General features: G+C 39.0%; 1 protein-coding gene across 4 annotated transcripts in view; it reads left to right on the top strand.

The window, feature by feature from the left end:
• The window catches only part of LOC143029602 (uncharacterized), a 108,657-nt gene that overhangs the window by 56,414 nt on the left and 37,446 nt on the right, over positions 1-14,797 (top strand). For all 4 annotated transcript variants that reach the window (XM_076192327.1, XM_076192326.1, XM_076192325.1 and 1 more), the window contains exons 5-7: positions 1,794-1,914; positions 6,047-6,175; positions 10,576-10,637. In XM_076192327.1, coding sequence (XP_076048442.1) covers positions 1,794-1,914; positions 6,047-6,175; positions 10,576-10,637 — 312 coding nt within the window. The remainder of the gene's footprint in view (positions 1-1,793; positions 1,915-6,046; positions 6,176-10,575; positions 10,638-14,797) is intronic.

Here is a 14,797-nt window from a genome sequence, read left to right as displayed (position 1 = left end):
CCCAAATACCTAAAGTTATCCACTTTCTCCAGCCTCTTTCCTTTCAGACTTACTTCTAACTTGCTACCATCTTCTCTCTTTGTACATCTCATCACCTTACATTTACCTTCAACTTTCTCCTATTCCATAACCTCCCAAATCCCTTCACTAACTCCCTTAATACCCTTCTCTGACCTTGCCACAAGTGCAATGTCATCAGCAAACAAGAAATGGCTCATCTTCCACTTTTCACCATTTTCTTTAACCATTTCCAACTCCCTGCTAATTATCCTCATATTTACCTCCCCATCTGGGGTATTGGCTGAATGTTATTGTACAGTAAGATCTGCTCAGTAGTATCTACTCGAAGAGAAATAATGCTACTTTATTGCACAACAACTTTCCTTCTGTTATGCTGTCCCACCTCTCTCTTAATACTGTCCTGTACCGGGATCCGGGCCGGATAGTGACTGTCAAAACAGCGACAGTCATAATAGCGGCTTCATAAGGGCGACATAATCAGGTGAGCGACTTTCAAAACAGCGACTGTCATAATGGCGACCGCATTATAACAGCGACTGTAACAATAGCGACTTTACTATCAACCGGTTAGAATGGTCGCAGACTTATGTTTCAATTGCTTGTGTTTTCGTGTTTGTATTTAAGTGTTCAGTTGTGTTTACTTTGTGAGATAGGTTCAGAATGAAATATGCTCAAAAGGTCGCAGACTTATGTTTCTATCGCTCATGTTTATTTGTTCGTGTTTACATGTCTATGTTCACTTTGTGAGATAAGTTCACTGAAGTGGATTTACTGGTCGGTCACTCGGTCGTCGGTCATAGTAATGTTTGGGTTGTTAAGACTTGAATACAAATGGCAAAAGCCGACAAGAATGTGAAGAATAACACCATGTTAGGTCGAAGCCTATATTGGTAGTACAACGTTTCGCTCGTTAGAGCTCTGACATTGGTGCTCACAGAATGACCCACTACTTGAATATTACTTAATTAAAATAATGGAAGGTCGGCAACAGCAAAAGGAACCAACAAGAAGATTAATCCTACCAACCAGCAACGTCACCTCACCCGGACACTTGAGCCGAGTAATATTCAAGTAGTGGGACATTCTAGCAGGACCATCAAGGATCTGACAAAACATCAGGACAAAAAGGACGCAAGTTGGGGCAAATCCAATCCTTCCTCCCTCTGTGGGTTGGTGTCCTTCCCCTACCTCTTACCCACCCCACCCCTCCCTTGCTCGAGACCCTCCCCTGTGGTCCCTCCGGCTGACTATATGACTTTCTGTTATTTGGCTTGACTAGCCTTTTTTTTTTTTTAAATCATGTGACTTCTATAGCTAGTCCAAATAAGATGTTGTTTTTGATTCCCTTTAGGTTTCAATATCTTATTACTGAGCAGTTTCATGCAGTTGATGCGATGATGTCGCTGTTATGACAATCGCTATCATGTGGTCGCTGTTGTGATAGTCACTGTTTTAAAAGAGTCGCTGTTGTGAAGTCGCTCTGTTGACAGTAGCTGTTATTACAGTCGCTATTCGGAACCCGAGCCCCTGTACCGCTTCTTTGAATATATATTTCCATTTTCTCAACAACCAGTCATCCTTCAGTGCACTTGTTACCTATTTTTGCATTTATATCCTCTAATATTGTAGGATATTATTCTATATACTGATAAGTTTCTTCCCCCTTTATGGGAAGTAGCAATGGGGTAGAAATAAAATTTATTAAATGAAATGAAATCAAACGAATGATGAAATGATGAATTGCATATTATTTTGTCCATTATCCATTTCAGCTTGTATCGAATGTACCACAGTGCCTGGATGACTTGGATTCTCTACTTTGTACTAGCAGCACATTTAGGATTGGCACTATTTGAACATCCAGCTGTGCCAGAATTGGCACTATCATATTGGGTAAGTTTTTTCTTACATTAAGAGAGTGCAAAAGATAGTGAATGAAGAGAGATTGTGAATGGATGAAAGATGAAATGGATTAAAGGGATGTTCTTCCAAATCTGCTTCATAATTATACTTTGAGTGGATGGGAAGGGGGGGGGTTGCCATATGACAAAGTACATACATATACCAAGGGCTTTTTCCCCTTTACAAGGGAGGTAGCCAAAGTCAGAGGCATAAATCCACTCTCATTTCATCCCCACATACTCCACTCCCATTCACCACCCCTCCCTCCCTCTTTTCTTGGCTCCTCTTAGATGATGGGTCATCCCTGCATCTTGCCCATTGCCCTGGGTCAGAAGCAATGCAGCAAGACACAGCACATCCACAGCAAGGCTGCTTCATTTAATTGGTGACCCTTAAAGTGGTAGGAGTAAAACAGATCTGACTTTTAATCCCTGCAGTGGAACAGCTGTGTCTTGATGCATTACTACTGATCCAAACATTGTGGTAAGGGACAAATTTTCATCCTTGGGGTGCTGAGATAGAAGTGGTTGAACAAGTTTATATATTTATAATTTGGATGTGTACTTTGAGTTAGCCATTTATGGAAGAGAAAAAACCTTTTGTGCACACATGTAGATTAAGTCGGAACTGTATATGAATTTGAGTCTAGGTATGTTAGAAAATTAGAGAATAGGAGATGGGACCCATTGACCATTGCTACTTTCCTGTTATACTTCAATTCAATTTAACAGTTTATTCAACAAAATATTACACATTACATTTACATGTTGAAGATGCATATATATACACAAATGCAAACACTATACAAGATTTTAAGATAAAACTTGATGCGGAGAGATACAAAGACGGGTCACCATGAGCATAGCTCCCCTCCCGTATATTACAACTAGGTAAATATAAACATTAATTTGTTGAAAAGGAGAGAGCAGAAGCAATAGCTTATAAATTGCTCTCTCTTAATAGTTTAAGGGAGAGCAATTAAGTAAATACACCCCTATCTTCTCTCTTCTCCCTTCCTTCCTGAACAGACATTCCCCTCTTTCCTAATGCCTATTTTACCCCCATCCATCCATCTCATCCTTGGTTGCCCCCTCATGTTCACTCCTTCCACCTCTGCCTTCCACATCTCTTTCACTAATCTTTCTTCACTCATTCTTTCCATGTGTCCAAACCATCCCAATATTCTTTCATCAACCCTATCTTCCAACTCCCTTTCCACTCCAGCTCTCCTCCTCACTTCCTCATTTCACACTCAATCCAGCCTAGCAATCCCTTCTTAGGCATTTTATCTCAAACACATTTAAACCCTCCCTTTCTTATGTTCCATGTTTGTCCCATACAGTGCTGTCAGCATGATCATTACTTCATACAATCTCCTGTTAACATCCAAAATGATAGAAACTATCATCAGAGATGCTATCAAACATCATTTAGAAAGTACATACATACATATACCAAGGCTTTTTCCCCCTTTCAAGGGAGGTAGCCAAAAAGGGAAAGGCATAAAAACACTCCCACCCATTTCATCCCTAAATACACTCCACACCCCTCCCACCCTCCCTCTCATCTGAGCACCTCCTGGATGATGGGTCATCCCTGCACCTTGCCCACCGCCCTGGGTCAGAAGCAGTGTCGCAAGACACAGCACATCCACAGCAAGGCCGCTTCATTTAATCGGCGACCCCCCCCTCTCCGTCCCCCCTTGCATATAAGGAGAGGACGGGGAGAAATCCCTTCGGGCTGCGTCAAAATTTGCTCACACATACTACCTCACCCCCCACCCCCCTGCCCATTCCTCCTCATGCAATCACAACATCATCCATATACAACCATTCTCCACTCACCTCTGTCTTCCGTCCTCTCCCTTCCTTCCTCAACAGACATTCCCCTCTTCCCCAAAGCCCCCTTCACCCCATCCATCCACCTCATCCTAGGATGTCCCCTCATGTTCACTCCCTCCACATCTGCCTTCCATACCTCTTTTACTAGTCTTTCTTCACTCATTCTTTCCATGTGTCCAAACCATCCTAATATTCTTTCATCAATCCTATCTCCCAGCTCCTTTTTCACCCCTGTTCTCCTCCTCACCTCCTCATTTCTCACTCTATCCAGCCTAGTAACCCCCACCATACTTCTCAGACACCTCATCTCAAACACATTCAAACTCCTTCTCTCTTCTTCTCTTATGTTCCACGTTTCTGCCCCATACAGTGCTGTTGGCACAATCACTCCTTCATACAGTCTCCTCTTTGCATCCATTCCTAAATGTCTATTCCTCATTACACTCTTTAATCCACCAAGGCATTTACTCGCTTCTCTCAATCTACATTCTACCTCCACCTTCACTCCACCTTTTCCTGCAACACAAAGGATTAAGGATTACAAAGGCAAAGCATGCCGACAGGAGACCTTTTCCAAGTGTAGAAAGTAACAGTGATAAATGATAGCCAGCATGGATTCAGACTGAAATCTTCTTGCGTGACTAACTTTCTCAAATTCTTCAACACAGTCGTCTTGAATTATGACAAAAGAAAAAATATAGATTTAATATATCTAGACTTTGCAAAGGCTTTTGATACTGTCCCCCACAAAAGACTACTTACTAAATTAGCTTCACACGGAATAAGTAGTAGCCTATTAAGTTGTACTAGTAATTGGTTGAACGATCGAAAACAGAGAGTTGTTCTAAATGGCAAAACTTCTAGAAGGAAAAATGTTATGAGTGGAGTTCTTCAGGGTTCCATTCTGGGGCCACTCCATCTAATGGTTCATTTCCTACCCTAGAATTAAGATCTCTCAATACCACTACATTGACAGTTCTCCCTAAACCCTCTATGCACTCATTTAAATCTATCCCAAAGTCTCCCTTTCCTCTACAATCTTCTCACCACCAGACCCATATACACTTACAAAGACCTGCATTTCCTGTCCCAGTTTCACCTTCACATTAACCTTGAAGAAACTTCCTTCCACTCCACCACATATTTACCTTTCTCTTTACTTACTAGTATAGCCACCCCTTCTCTCCCTCATCCTCTCTTCACTCCAGACACCCTCCAAACTGCACTACCAAAATCAAACTCACCCTTACCTTGCAACTTAGTTTCACTCAGTCCCAAGACATCCATATATCTTCTCAAACATACTGCCTATCTCTTCCCTTTTACTCTCATCTGTACCACATCCATGCAGATTAAAAGACCCAAACCTAAGGGTTCTGGCTGGAAAACTCCCAGACCCTCCTATGCCTTTGCTTTTATTAGGAATGTTCCCTTTGGGGCTACAGAGAGTCCTATCCCATTCCCATTTTTATCGCCTTTTACGACTGAAGTGGGAACACTCATGGCAGTATTCTTCTCCCCTACCACAGGGTTTGGCAAAGAAGGGAAATGAATATTCAAAGAAGTTGTACAAGATAGTATTAAGAGTGGGAGGATAGCTTAATAGAGGGACAGTCGCAGTATAACAAAGCATCATCATTTCTTTATGTATAGAGATTTCCCATAGGGGTGACACATATAGACCCTAAAGTATCAGCTGCATGGAACTGAGCAGCTTTTAACCCCATGATAATATGCAGCTAATACTCCAGACAGGGTATTGAAAATCAAAGATATATTTTCAGTTGGAACTGTACATGAATTTGAGTCTAAGTATGTTAGAAAATTAGAGAATAAGAGATGGGACCCGATGAGTGTTGCTCCTTTCCTGTATATTATAATTAGGTTAATACAGAACCCCTTATTCTACACTACTCTACTTGAGACTTACCCAGACAATAACACAATATCTCTTCTTTGAGTGACTTGTGGGCTAATCCAGTGGCTGTCGCTGGTTACTATGGAGCCATAGGTATTCTACAAGAGAGATCTAGGGCAGCAGATAGATTGATGTTTACAATCATAAAGTTCCAAGAGTGTTAAGGATTTAATGTACATGCATACATATACCAAAGACTTTTCCCCCTTACAAGGGAGGTAGCCTCAGTATTTATATACAACTTTCTGTTTTATAGTAAATTTATTATTATTTCTTTTATTAATTTATTTGTGAGTCACATGTAAGGAAAATTATTGTAGTTTCATGTTTTAAGCCAGTATACTAAAGCAGGCTCTTTTTTCAGGCTTCAATGATCATTGAGGGTGGATTTCTTCTATTCTACCTATTCCGATTAAGTCACATCAGTAGCTTCACACCTTTAACACAGTTTTGGTGTGATACAAAAAATGTTCTTCTCACCGCTCTGATAGGTGTAAGTTTTTCATTGTTCTGTCTTCCTGTTTTGCCTTATATTTTGGGTTATTGAGATTCTAATTGTTTTCAGTTGCTTAAAGGAATGAATAGTTCTTTTGGAATTAATGGAATTATATTGGAATGCATGAGTAAAATACCTGTATGCATGTAATAAGTATTTACCATTTTGTAACATCTTTTTCCAGTTTTACTTCCTATTATCAATCTTACTAAAGGCATGACTTAAACATGATCATTTGACAACATAACCACAATACTTGATGTGGTAGTTGGTGCTTTTATTTAGTTGCATTTTTTTCCAATTGTACTCAGAAATTGATGTATTTGTAAAACCTATTGGGTTATACTTAGAAAATGTTTCTTCAAAACTGGCATAATGAAATTTAGAATATGAATTTATATATGCCACTATAGTATTATCAAAACAAACAACAAAATTTGTTGCCTTCATACTCTGAGGCATATTTTTTTTGTTTAAATATTCCTAAAAGAAAACACACTCAGATCACAAAACAAGTACTTTTAGACAGGTCCCAAGTTCCATACTCCATTCCAGATGTCAGCCCAAACAAGAAAGCCCTCTCAAGACAAGATCCACACTGGTATGACTGTTCATGCCATCACCCCACATTGAAACCGTACCAACACAGAATAAATCTGGCTACAGACTAGTTACCCCAGATGGAGCCACTATACAGAAGACATTGAATACATCATACACTGCACCACTTGCATCCTACCCAAATAACAACACAATATCTCTGCTTTGAGCAACTTGTGGCCAATCTAGTGGCTGCTGGCAATTACCTAGGAGCTGTGGGTCTCCTGCAAGAGAGACCTGAGACAACAAATTTATTGTAAGGAAAAAGTACTGAAGGAACCAGTGATGGGTACCTGGAAATGATGATCCTATAAGGTGGTTCTGAGGGTTCTAAAGATACAACCACAAGGACCAAACACTCAATCCTGGACTGAACCCTGGATCTGTGTCAACTTTGAAAGTATTTCCTCCAGTTTTTCATGTTAAGAAAGCTGATAACTGACAACTGCTCCTCCAAAAGCCAGTGACATAGACACTGGCTTAGAAATAGGGAGGAGAATCAAGGTGGAGGAGTCATGTTCCTGGTTAAGAAAAATCTAAATGTGACGAAAGTTACATATGGAGAGAACAGGGTAGAGATGATCACAATATCAGTTGAAGACAACAACATGAATAATAGAAAATGTGCCGTGATTTATGTGCTCCTAAAACAGGGTCTTGGAGAAAGATTACTTCAAAATGTTAAATGATATGAAATCTTCATTAAACGAGATGCTGATGGATGGAAGTAATGCAGTACTCATGGGTGATTTTAATTGCAAAGAAATATGTTGGAAAAGATGACAGTAAAAGGTGGAGAGGATCAATGGGGAAATGTATTGCTCGACATAACCATTGAACATACAATGACACAATTGGTGGAAAGCACTAGATTTAGAAATAATGAAGAACCATCGAGACTAGATTTAATATTTACGTCAGAACCTGAAATAGACAAAATTGAATACATGACACCAGTTGCGAAGAGTGACCACATACTACTCGAGTTAGTTAGAATTAGAGGAGGAAATATATTTAAAGAGAAATGAGAAACACAGAAAAGGAAGACTGATGTATGGTAAAACGGACTTTGAGAAACTTTAAAAGATTTTTCTTAAAGCAAGCTGGGAAAAATTCTACAAAGAAGAAGCACAAGTATACATTAAGTGCTGGTTTAATAGAGGGTGCAATGAAGGGAAAGATAGAAGAGACAAGGCTTGGAAGAGATGGAGAAAAGACAGAAAACATTGAAAGTGACAATTATATGTTAATCAAAGGAACAAATGTGTAAAAATACACAGGGAAGAAAAAGTAACTTTGAGAAAGACATAATAGAAAAATGTAAAGATCAGTCAAAGCCTCTCTATAGATATGTAAATGGGAAACTTAAAAACAAACAGGAAATAGTGAAACTAAGCCAAGGGAACACAGAATACACAGAAGAGACCGAGATGGCTGAAGTTATGTGCAAACACTTCAAGTCAGTTTTCACTAGAGAAGAAATACAACAACGGGTTGAAGGGAGAGAAGTGAAATCTACCCCATGAAGGAAATAATAGTAACACGGAAAGAAAAAATAGATCACGTAACAAACCTCGATCTCAACAGGAAAAACATTGGACTTTTGTCTATATTGTATTAGTGTATGGTTGTTTCTGTGTTACTGGCTCAAAGAACTAGGAGGAAGGGAACAGTCATTGGTTGGTAGCTGTCCTTATGTGAAAAGATAGAGGAAATACAAAGTTGATACAGAAAGATCTTGGGCCTCTTAGGGATGCACCTTCAGATGTAGGTGAGGGAGATGACAAATTTTGACAACAGTTTGCAGGGAGATGATTCACTCTGAAATATGTTTTACAAGATTACCACATGCAGGTGCATGTCATTAGTTCCATAAAAATAGAAAAACTGATGGAAGGTCTTCTACGAAGTAACAGAAGGTGAGATAAAGGGGTAAAGGCAGTGTTGGAAGAGAAATGAAGATATGAGGATTGGTTGGAAGTAGAACAAAGGATGGGTATGAGAGGTGCAGGAAAAAGAGAGGTTAAGCAAAATGTAAAATGGGGGAGGCAAAGAGAAGGGCAAATGTAAAATGGGGCATGATTTTGATAGAGAATTTTTTTTTAAAAGAATAAATATATATTTTAGAAAGAAGTGAAAAAAGTGACTGGGATGAGTCAGGTAGAGAGGAAAAGTTGAACATATGTTAATGGAGGTAAAGGCAGTAAGGGGAAGATGGGTAGAGTATTTCTGAGAATTGCTGTATATGAAAGAGCTTAGGGGCTGATTGATTGTGGCAGTGGGAGAGCCAGGAAAATGACTGATGGGAGAAAAAAACTACAGGGCTATGGAAAAATGACAAGATACAAAGACCATTGGAAATGATGAAAGCACCTGGTTTGGATGGATGTCATGTGAAATGTCTTGGAAAGGGAGGTACTGTTATAATGAGACTGGTGAGGTTGTTTAATGTGTTCCTAAGAGAGGGGAATATGCCAGGCAACTGGAGGAGTACTTGTATAGTTCCACTTTGCAATAGAAAAGGGGACAAACATGAATGTAGTAGATTTAGAGGGATCAGTCTGGTGAGTGTAATGTGGGTTCATGAAAGGTAGAAGATGCATAGGTAAAGTTTTTCTAGTAAGGCAGATTTGTGAGATTTTTTTCATATCTTTTTTTCTTTGGCTTTTATGGCTCTGGAGAAGGCTATTGACCAGGTCAACAGGAAGACATTGTGTGAGGTGGTACAGGTGTATGGGAAAGGGGAAAAGTATTGAGGGGAGTCAAAAGGGTATGTAAGAAGATTTGTTAAAATTACATACATACATATACCAAGGCTTTTTCCCCCTTACAAGGGAGGGAGCCAAAAAGAAAAAGGGATAAAATCATTCCCACCCAATCCATCCTTAAATACACTCCACTCCCCTCTACCCTCCCTCTTATCTTAGCACCTCTTGGATGAAAGTTAAAAGTAAATGTGGGTAAAAGTAAGGTGATGAGATATACAAGTGGTGAATGTAGCAGTGAATTGGAGATATATCTCAAAGGAGAGAAATTAGAGGAAGTGGACAGTTTTAAGTATGTAGGGTCACATGTAACAGAAATTGAGAAGTTGGGGGTGGAAGTAAACTGAATTGTTAGGGAAGCAAGTAAATGTCTTGGAGGAATGAAGAGTATTATGAGGAATAGATATCTGGGGATGGATGCAAAGAGAGGACTACATGAAAGAGTGATTGTATGGATGTATGTACTTTAGGGACCAATGTTGGTCCTGCAAGATGGCCATCAGAAGGAATATTCATCTTGTTGTCCATCTCCCAACTCCATCAACACTCACACCTCCATCTAGAAGTGCAGTTGTGAGGAGCTGGTAGTCAGTTTCTGGACCGGATTCAAAATTTTTCTATGAATTTTTACTTTTTTCACATAAAGAGAACTGATATCCAATGATTACTTTCCTTCTATTGCTCTTGTCAGCTAGTGGCAAAGAAACAACCTACACTAATATAACACAGAAAATAGTCCAAAATATCTTCTTGGAGATCAGTGGGAGGGCCTGAGGACTGTTGGTGCCTGCTGTGGGACTACAGGTTTCCAATCAGTAAAGCATAAGGCAACAGTTACTTGTGTATTGAAAGCAAATACCATCACTTTCTGAGTATCTCATGCCAGCTTGGTTTGAATTACATTCGCATTTGCTTTGGCATGGTAAAGTAATTTTGGTGCTTGGGTTAATATTTTCATTAGGTGTGGTATAAAGTATGCTCTACAAAGTATTTGCTTCCCATAACAGGTTTTAATTGGTTATTGTATTGCAGCTTACTTTTCTCGACATGATAATTTACACTGGGCTTGTAGAGAATGGGATCTATGCTGTAAGGTTAGTATGGCTTTTATGAGATGTATGAGTTTCCTGTCTTGTATGTTTCTTGCATGCTTTTGTTATTGTGTGTCAAGTATATTTTACTGTGTTCATTCTTCATTTTCAACATGTATGCCATTTCCTAGAAAATAATGTAGCTAGGCATTGGACATAGAGATCCTTACCTCTCATTCACATCCCAATTTAAATGTTTATTCACCAGCTTTTAATGTGATTTTTTTTTCTATTGTGGAGTATGTATGTAATAAAGATTTAATGCCATATGAATTGTAGCGTGTATGAATATATGATAGTTTGTGTTAAGGAATATTGTATATTAAATGCAACCTTGTATAGTTTTGTTGGATTTAGTGGATTCTAGAAACAAAATTGACAAGGTTCAAAGTTTTGGTTAAACTTAGCTTGAAATATTGTATAAAGATCATATTAGTCAGATAGTTCCTATTCCAGGAAAAATTTAGTATGTATATATATGTATATATTAAGGTTGTAAGAGTAATGTCTTTCATGGAAAAAGGAAGGGAAAGGGCAAAAGATAGGTGTGAATGGAAAGTGGTTATAAGTGACTGAGGAAATGATAGAGCCCAGAGGTATGTCGTCTTGTCTGCTCTGTATATTTCTCAATTGGATGAGGAGAGGAGGGTTCATCATGAAATGAAATGGTGGAGGTAAAGCAGTTTCAGTTGTTGGAGCATACTGAGAGGTGCTGTGTCTTGCTGCATTGCCTCTAACTTGAGCAAGTGTGGCAGGGTATTGGAATGATCCTTCATCAACAAGGAGTTAAGATGGAGAACTTAAGATAAAAAGAGAAAAAAAAAAGGTATGCTAAAGGTGAAGGGTCTTTTGGTATATAAATCTATGTATGTATGTGTATATGTATATGTTTATGTATATATGCATGCTGGGATAGTCAGGTCATCTGAGTAGGTGACCACTGGTGTTATGTTCTAAATCTGGTGTTAAATCACTTGGAAAAAAGGTTGAATAATACAGGTGAGAGTATTACTCCATGGGGGAACTCTATTGTACAGTCTTTCAATTCTGGAAATTTTGTTGTTTTTGGGTTATTCTGTACTGTCTGCCAGCTAAAATATCTGTTAACCATTTCTTGTCATTTTTGTGAATGTCTGTTTCTATGCAGCTTAAATGAGAAAGAAAATGAGAAGGAGTATAAGAAGAAGCTGAGAGAGGAGTGGGAGGGAGTGAAGGATAGAGTAGAACTAGGAGTGGAAGAGGAATGGGGATGGTTCAGGGAGGGAGTCATAAGGTAGGCAAAGATGGTGTGTGGAACAAGGAGGGCGGGAGGAAATAGAATGGAAGTTAGCTAATGTCACTCCAATATTCAAAAAAGGTGACAAAAAGAAACCAAATAACTACAGGCCTATAAACTTGACTTCAGTCATAGGAAAAATGATGGAAACTATCATCAGAGATGCTATTGAACATCATTTAGAAAGTAACTGTTTGATAAATGATAGCCAGCATGGATTCAGACAGAAACATTACAAAGGATTACAAAGGCGGAGCATGCCGACAGGAGACCTTTTGGTCCATATCTAAGTCGGATGCAAAAAAAAAAAATTCTTGTGACTAATTTACTCGAATTCTACAACACAGTCATCTTGAGTTATGACAAAAGAAACAATATAGATTTGATATATTTAGACTTTGCAAAAGCTTTTGATACTGTCCCCCACGAAAGACTACTTACTAAATTAGCTTCACACGGAGTAAGTGGCAGCCTATCAATTTGGACTAGAAATCGGTTGAATGATCGAAAACAGAGTTGTTTTAAATGGCAAAACTTTGAGGTTGAAAAATCTTACGAGTGGAGTTCCTCAGGGTTCCGTTCTTGGGCCACTTCTATTCATAGTATATATAAATGATATAGACAGTGGACTAAAATCTACTGTTACAAATTTGCTGATGATACAAAACTGTGTGGAATGGCAAATGATCAATTCAAGCAATTAGATATTCAAGAAGATTTAGATAAATTACAGCAGTGGTTTGAAAAGTGGCTAATGAAATTTAGCATAAGTAAATGCAAGGTTATGCACATAGGTAAAAATAACGGTAAGTACGATTACGAGTTATTTGAATTTTTTTTAACAAAAGTGGATAGTGAGAAGGAACTCGGCGTAATTATCAGTAATGATCTCAAATCATCTAAGCAGTGTATTTCAGCCTCTGAGAAAGCAAATAAGATTCTAGGACTGATTGTGCGATCTTTTGACTTCAAATGCTCATCTCTCATTAACAAGCTATATAAATCATTAGTTCGTCCACACTTAGAATATGCTGTTTCTGTAGTCACCGAATCTCATATAAGACATTGACAGATTGGAAAAAGTACAACAGCGAGCCACAAAACTGATTCCAAATATATAAAATAGATTATACGAAAATCAACTACATACATTCATATACCAAAGGCTTTTTCCCCCTTACACAAGGGGGGGTGGTAGCCAAAAAGAAAAAGGCATAGAAAATCAACTAAAACATATTAATCTATTTTCCCTACAACAACATAGACTCAGAGGTGACTTGATACAAGTATTTAAGATTCTAAGGGGGATTGGCATAAAAAATTACAAAATATTTACACTGAATGAGAATCCAACAAGAAATAATGGTCTCAAACTGTCAGAAAATAGGTTTAATTTGGAAGTGGGTAGAAACAACTTTGCCAACCGTGTAGTTAATGAATGGAATAAACTTCCTGCTGAGGCAATACAATGTAGTTCAGTTTGAAGCTTTAAGATTCGTTTAGATAAACATTTAAGCAAGATGCTGTAATGACTGCTATTTATTTTATATTTTTTGATTATTTGTTGTTGGAGTTGCTAAATGTGAAGGAGGATAGGGAGGGAAAGATAGTTGTAGTGGGAAGTGCTAAGAAAATGACCGTGATGAGTGAGAAAAATGGAAGAGAAATAAGGAAGGATGAAGTGAAGGCAGTTGTTAAGATGGTTAGAGCAGGTAAGGCACCTGGTCTGAATGGATGCCATGCAGAATGTCTAAAAAAAGGAGGTACAGTGATGGTGGACTGGCTGGTGAGGTTGTTTAATGTGTGCTGGAGAGAGGGTAGAGTGCCAGAGGACTGGAGGAGTGTCTGTATAGTTCCACTTTACAAGGGAAGAGGGGACAAGTGTGAATGTAGTAGTTTTAGAGGGATTAGCTTGTTAAGTGTAGTTGGGAAGGCTTATGGGAGGATCTTGATTGAGAGGATTAGGAGAGGAACAGGGAGTAATTGGTGAGGAACAGTGTGGATTTAGGACAGGTAGAGGCTACATAGATCAGATTTTTGTGGTAAGACAGATATATGAGAAAGCTATAGGAAAAGCTAAGGATGTTTTTTGGGCTTTTATGGATTTGGAAAAGCCTTACGACAGAGTAGACAGGAAGGCACTGTGGGAGGTATTGCAGATATATGGGATAGGAGGAAAGCTGTTTAGAGCAGTCAAGAGTTTTTATGAGAGTAGTAGAGCTTGTGTTAGGATTAGAAATGCAGAGAGTGAATGGTTTGAGATAAAGGTGGGACTTCATCAGGGATGTGTTATGTTGCCCTGGCTGTTCAATCTACCCATGGATGGGGTGGTGTGAGAGGTGAATGCAAGGGTAGTGGGCCAGGGGTTGGAGATGGTTAAAGAAAATGGAGAAAAGTGGGAAATAAGAGAAGGTTATATGAAGGAGTGATTGTGCCAACAGCACTGTACGGGGCAGAAACATGGAACATAAGAGAGGAAGAGAGGAGGAGTTTGAATGTTTTTGAGATGAAATGTCTGAGAAGTATGATGGGGTTACTAGGCTAGATAGAGTGAGAAATGAGGAGGTGAGGAGGAGAACGGGTGGAAAGGGAGTTGGGAGATAGGGTTGATGAAAGAGTATTAGGATGGTTTGGATACATGGAAAGAATGAGTGAAAAAAGATTAGTAAAAGGTGTGTGGAAGGCAGAGGTGGAAGGAGTGAATATGAGGGGACATTCTAGGATGAGATGGATGGATGGGGTAAAAGGGGTATTACGAAAGAAAGGAATGTCTGTTGAGGAAGGACAGGAGAGGACAGAAGATAGGGTTAATGGTGAAGGGTTGTGTATGAATGATGCTGTGATGCATGAGGGGGAGTGGGTGGGAATGGGGGGTGAGGAAATGTGT

Source organism: Oratosquilla oratoria, chromosome 11, assembly GCF_046742065.1.
Source record: "Oratosquilla oratoria isolate Oo_2021 chromosome 11, ASM4674206v1, whole genome shotgun sequence".
NCBI lineage: Eukaryota > Metazoa > Arthropoda > Malacostraca > Stomatopoda > Squillidae > Oratosquilla > Oratosquilla oratoria.
This window is presented reverse-complemented; position numbering and strand designations above follow the sequence as displayed.